Source organism: Bidens hawaiensis, unplaced genomic scaffold, assembly GCF_021521415.1.
Source record: "Bidens hawaiensis isolate Kalapana, Puna unplaced genomic scaffold, B.hawaiensis_p1.1 tig00004282_1, whole genome shotgun sequence".
Taxonomy (NCBI): Eukaryota; Viridiplantae; Streptophyta; class Magnoliopsida; order Asterales; family Asteraceae; genus Bidens; species Bidens hawaiensis.
The window spans coordinates 384661-390683 of NW_027491257.1; the positions used below are offsets into that span (position 1 = coordinate 384661).

The 6023-nt window shown below is 35.5% G+C and overlaps 1 protein-coding gene across 1 annotated transcript; it reads right to left on the reverse strand.

The window, feature by feature from the left end:
- Nucleotides 1–1909: 1909 nt before the first annotated feature.
- Nucleotides 1910–2906, reverse strand: LOC143625986 (putative LRR receptor-like serine/threonine-protein kinase RPK1). The gene has a single exon (XM_077096192.1). The coding sequence runs from the start codon at nucleotides 2872–2874 to the stop codon at nucleotides 1966–1968; it is 909 nt and encodes a 302-aa protein (XP_076952307.1). The 5' UTR covers nucleotides 2875–2906; the 3' UTR covers nucleotides 1910–1965.
- Between the last annotated feature and the right edge of the window lie 3117 nt (nucleotides 2907–6023).

A 6023-nucleotide genomic window follows, 5' to 3' on the forward strand; every position in this document is an offset into this window, starting at 1 on the left:
ACAACTTTAATAGTTTAATGTTGTGAAAACAACTGTTATTTGTTTCTTGTATCTAAAAAGTAAAATTTTATAAATTATTTTGAAGAACTTTATTAGAAAAATTAATAAAATCGTCGTGGAAAAATATTCCGGATTTGAGATGATACAAATAATTCAAAAGTCGAAAAGAAAAGAAAACACAGAAATTTAAAACTTACCAGAGAAGAATTTTAATAATTGTATAGAGAGAAATCACGAGGAAACAAGCTTTATTTAATAATTGTTGTTTTGAAGTCTCTAAATAAATACAAGCTTCAATTAGTTTGTCCGGAATTGTCGTCCAAGTCTGCCGGCACATGAAAGTACAATTGCTCAGCCCAACAGCCCAATTGTTTACAACACTTTTTTGTCTCTCTTTCTTTCGCCCAAGTCTCTTTTTTTCTAGGTCTCTTTTTTAATACTTCTCACAAACTTACTATTCAATTTACTATTATTTTTTAATATTTTATTAATCTTCGGAGCTGCATTCGTGTGTCTCACAGCGGACCCTGGTCTTCGGAGCTGCATTTGAGTCCGCCGGGCGTGCGGGCACGCACGAGTTCAAAGAAATTCCGGTCTATAAACCCTTTTTTTTTTTCCGTAAAGCTTAAACTTACTTTATTTACTTTACTATTTAGCCGCCACTTTTGATGTGGTAGATCAAAATTATTAAGCAATAGGGAGGAAATCACTTTTTTGGATAAAAATCTAAGAAGCAAAACACACAAATGATTTGAGCCGTTCGTAAGCTATTTAAAAACGGATAGATAAAAACTCGAAAAGAGCATAACTTTTTCAAGCTCAAACCTCAATTAAAGCTCACTTATTTATCGAGCCCTAGGTTGAGCCTTGTACGAGAAGTTCGTTTAAGCAAACTGAGCCTTAACAAGGCTTGTGTGTTTCGGAACTTGCATCTTTTAGACTTACGTGCATTAATTTCACACTATGCAGCTGAGCCTAGACTCGTTAAAAGTTTTTCTCAAATTAAATAAACGACCTTAGCCCGAGCTTAACAAAACAACTTGCGAACCTACTGGCTCAACTCATTTACACCCCCTAGGCCACACCATATACACAAGAAAACAATATTTTCACATCGTTGTCTTTGTGATTTAAAGGTGTAACGTAAGATTTTGACACAAGTTCCGCCTCCGTAGCATAGTGGTATTGCGTTCGGTTCATAAGCGAAAGGTCGTGAGTTGGATCTTCGCCGGGGGCTTATTAACGTTTTTAAAAACCATCTTTTTATTATGTTAAAATTATAAAAAGTGATGTTTAAAATAAAAGGTGAGGTTATTCTTTATTATTTAGCTGTCTTTTTCGTATGACAATTTCAACCTTTTCAAACTTAATAGAAACTCTTTTGAAAATCAAATGAGTGTTTCCAAATCAGTAATCTGAATGCATAACATTTTCTCAATACTAGTTTTGACTTTTAAACGAAAGTTTAAGCTTTACGAATCCATTAGATTCCGTTTACACAGGCATGGTCACGTAAACTAGCCTTTTTTTGTTCAAAACTAAACCAAAAAGTGACTTTAAATTCATTTCGGTTTTCGACAGAATAAACCGAATAACTTTTTTTTTTCTTTTCGACTTTTTACAATATTTTACTATTATTTGTTATTGAATTAGGTTTAACTAAATATGATTGAAAAAAAGTTGTGATTGGATTATAATGTTACCATTATTTGTTATCGAGTTATTCAGTTATTCGGTTTAAACCAAATTCAGATTTCGTGAAACCGAATATTAAATTTCCAATTAGGTTTCCGTTCAAAACCGAACAAAAACCAAATTTATTAACCAGTTTAATTTTAACAGGATTCTGTTTTCGGTTAATCGGATTCGAACCGAATGAGCCCTCATAGAACTCTAAAAACTATAAAAATAATTTCATTACAATTTATAAATACAAATTGCTAATCACAATTCACAAAGACCAATTCAACAGTCATGAACATATTGAATCTGCTTCAACTTCCTCACAACTTGCTTCATTGTAGGCCTTCCGGGCGCGGCCTCGGCCGTGCAAATCAACCCCAATTGCAACAAATCCAGCAACATCGTCTCCGGCCCCGCCTCCCACATCCCGGGAGCGAAAACCTCCTCCATTCGCCCCTCTCGTCGCAACATCACCGCCCAGGAAACGATCGTAAAACCATTCTCTTGACTTGAAAACGACGGGTCCAATGCGCGCTTATCCGATATTAATTCTAGTAACATCACTCCATAACTATAGACGTCTGACCTATCAGACGCACGACACATTAATGCATATTCTGGTGCCACATAACCAAAAGTACCCGCGACACCCGTTGTGACATGTGTCTCAAACCCCTCGAGTAAGCGGGCCAACCCGAAATCCGACAAGTAGGCATTTAAATTATTATCTAACAAAATATTGCTCGGCTTCACGTCTCGGTGGAGTATCTGCGGGTTACACTCGTCGTGTAAAAACGCGAGCGCGACGGCCACATTAAGCGCGATTTTCGTCACGACTTGTATGCTCGTGTCGCGGTTTCGTTTTAACTGAATGAACCCCTCCAAGCTCCCGCCTGCGAGATAATTATAAACGAGAAACATCTCGGACGGGCTCGCGTAGTACCCGATCAACGTCACGAGGTTCGGGTGTTTAATCCGCGCTAAAATCCGAATCTCCGCGTTAAACTGCGGGACCCCTTGACACATTTCGACGGTTAACCGCTTCACCGCGACGGTCGTACCGGGCGAGATCTCCGCCCGGTACGTCGACCCGAACCCGCCGCTCCCGATACAATTCCTCGCGGTGAAGTTCCCGGTCGCTTGCACGACCGTGTTGAAAGTCAACGGTACAGCGCCGACTTCTTTAAACATGACTAAGCGTTCAGCGCCCGTACGCGTTGGCGATGGCGATGGCGCCGTGTCGATTCGGGGACTCCTTTTCGTCTTTTTTATATAAAAGTATATAATAATTAGTGATACGAGGATTAAAACAATTAACGTTGCAACGGAAATCAGCGTTAATTCAAAAGGGGTGAACCCCTTTTTGTTTCCGCTAGTGAGGAAGCGTCGAGACACGTGCAGTGACTGTAACTGCACTTCCTCGCTGGCGAAAACAGAAGATAATAATAAGAGGTTAAAGAGGAGATATAAAATCTTCTTCATTGTTTGAATGTTTGTTATTGAAGAGGTTCACTAAGGTTTCTTGATGGTTTGATTTAAGATTTATGTGTTTGTTGAAGTTAAGGTGTGATTGGTGGATAACGAAAGTCAACATTTGTGACAATGTAGTCAACGGGTCACCGGTCAACATACGGCACCTAAAGTGTTGGGTTGCTTGCAACGTGTGAAGAACGGTTCTTGTCGGTGACTTAGAGTGGACTTTTTCAGCTTTCATAGGATAGGATAAAGTGTACAAGTCGGTTTTAAGCTAAAACTGAACGATTAGGTTTTTTAAAATGTTTCTATTTTTCGATTTTGGTTTTGTCATTTGAAATTGAAATGGATAATATGGGATGAATAAAAAAATTCGTCTCAAAATAATGAATTTTGATTATTTTGTAAATTGATAACTAGTTGATTATTACACATTTGAGTTACGTATTTATTAAGTTTTTATAAAATAATAGATTTTTTTTTCATTAATTAGTTTCATTACACATCAAACGATTTACAATGAAGTGGCAGGTAAGCGGGCAACAAGTTGCGCCGCAACCTTCTTTTGGATAGCAAACTCAATCCTATTAAAAACAAAGTTTTGATTCTTATGAGCCGATAAATTGCTATGCATGACTTTTTGAAATCTATTTAGAAGGTCCACGGCATCTGGAGCTAAGTAACCAAAAGTGTCAAAGGCAAAGGGGATAAATACGTGTTGATTCTCCAAACAAGTTTTCTCGTGTTTAACAACCTTACCCGAGGCCGCCTTCAATGCTGCCTGATAGGCAACAAACCCATTGTCCCTTAGCCCAACAAAGGGGGAGACCCCTGTAAGATCCACACAAGCGTGTTTCCCTCCTACCCACCCAAAAACAAGAATATCGCCCGGTCGTATTAATAACAACATTCATTTTAGCTCCAGTTGGATTTAGTTTGACCCATTAATAGTTCATTTGCAAATATAATAAAAATGACTTGTGTATTTGCTAAATACTTTTTTAACTTATTGGTTTTTTTAAAAAAAGCCAATAATAAGTTAATAAATGTTAATGATTTTAGTGTAATTATGAATTAACTTGTTGACCAAGTTAACTGTAATATGAATCTAAATAAATCGAATGCATGGGACACTTATTCAATCTTTATATAATTTAATAACCCTATTGGAACGTAGGAGCGAAGCTCCTAAGTTATAAGGTTCTAAGAGGGCGACACTCCCTTAGCAGGGGCCCGGAGGCAACGCCCCAAGTATCAAGGTCTAAGGAGCAGAGCCCCTGGCTGGGGTCAAGAAAAAGTCTCGTGTATCATATGCTGTTTTGTAAAAGAACTCATTAGAAATTTGATTTCATTAAATTTCGTATATGGATTTTAAGTTACAAACAGGAGTGTCATTTTGAATTTTAAATTGATGATAACTGCAAAAGGCAGTTAACATACCCAACCCTTAAACTAATCGCTTGATCATACGAGAAAAAGTCTGGTTCATCATACTCTCTCAAATTCATACTCAATTTCTTGCTCAAAACAATCCGAGTTTTATCCGGCCAAAACATTTGAAAGCTGCAAATAATTTTAATCTGAAAGTGATTCACAACTCTCAAATTTTCCGAAGATAATCCATTTTATAGAAAACTTCCCAACAATAGGTTATTTTCAAACTCAATCCCAAACATACTCTTAATAAAAGCCGTAACTCTCTAAACTTTATATTGTAGACGCCACCTATTGAGTTGGATTATATATAGTTGTTATAGAAACAACAAATTTATTATTGGTTAAAAAAAGAGAGTATATATCTAAATGCCTTAATTTAATAAATAATTTCTAAATCTTGAAATTAAAACAAGATTCTTACAAGGATTAAAGAAATCTTGATTAATGTTGTTTTGTCGATTTAATTATTCTGGAATGGGTCATATTAATGTTTTACTGCTCTTAACCAAAAATACTAAAGTAAATATTAAATATTGTATGGAAACCATAATACAGTATTTTTTGAGTTTTTTATTTAAAAGTTTAAAAAAGAAAAAAGAAGAAAATTTTTCTTTTTTTTATTTTTGAGTTTTTTTATTAAAAGAAAAGAAAGAGAATAGAAAGAAAAGTTATGGCTTTTTTCCTTCAAAACTTTCCTGTCAAATATGGCCTAATTCTGAAGGAAAGCTTATAGCCATGTACAATATTACTAATTTACCATATCTTTTCATTTCTATCTAACTCAATAATAAAGACATAATTGTAAAGTTATAATTTTTTTCCTATCTTTCCTTCATATTTAACTCAAGAATGTAATTAACACTTTTTTTTCTTTTCTTTTATTTTGCCATTTGGTTGGTTTTTGTTACATTCGTTACCATACTAAAACTAAAACATAATGTAGCGAGCTTATGCAAATTCAGTTGGTTTCCGTTGCGTTCGTTGCGATGCCGGAACTAAAACAAAAAAGGAAAAACAAAATTGTCATTCGGTCAGTTACGTTATATTAATTACGGTACCGGAACTAAAAAAACACAAAAAGAAAAACAAAGAAAAAAAAATTTCGTCAACCACTAAGGTGCCGCCAAGTGGCCCAATGAGGGTCCTTGCGGCACCAAAATTGTCATTTATTATATATAATATTTTTTTTTTTGAGGAGATTTTTTTCATTTATAACTTTTAGAATATAACATTTTATAAGTTTCGAGTATAATATTATGACGTGCATTTTATCTATGTTATAAGTTTCGATCAAAATGAAATTGCACATGATAGTGCACAAGTCGTCTAAGGGCCGTGTGATGGGGGCAAATGTCTATCAGGGCCCATGATTTTTTGTCCAACAAATAAATGGCAAGCATTTTTTGCATAACTATATGGCCCGTGTGACA

Coding starts and splice junctions, on each gene's coding strand:
- LOC143625986 (XM_077096192.1), bottom strand. CDS start 2,874: ATGTTTAAAGAAGTCGGCGCTGTACCGTTGACTTTCAACACGGTCGTG.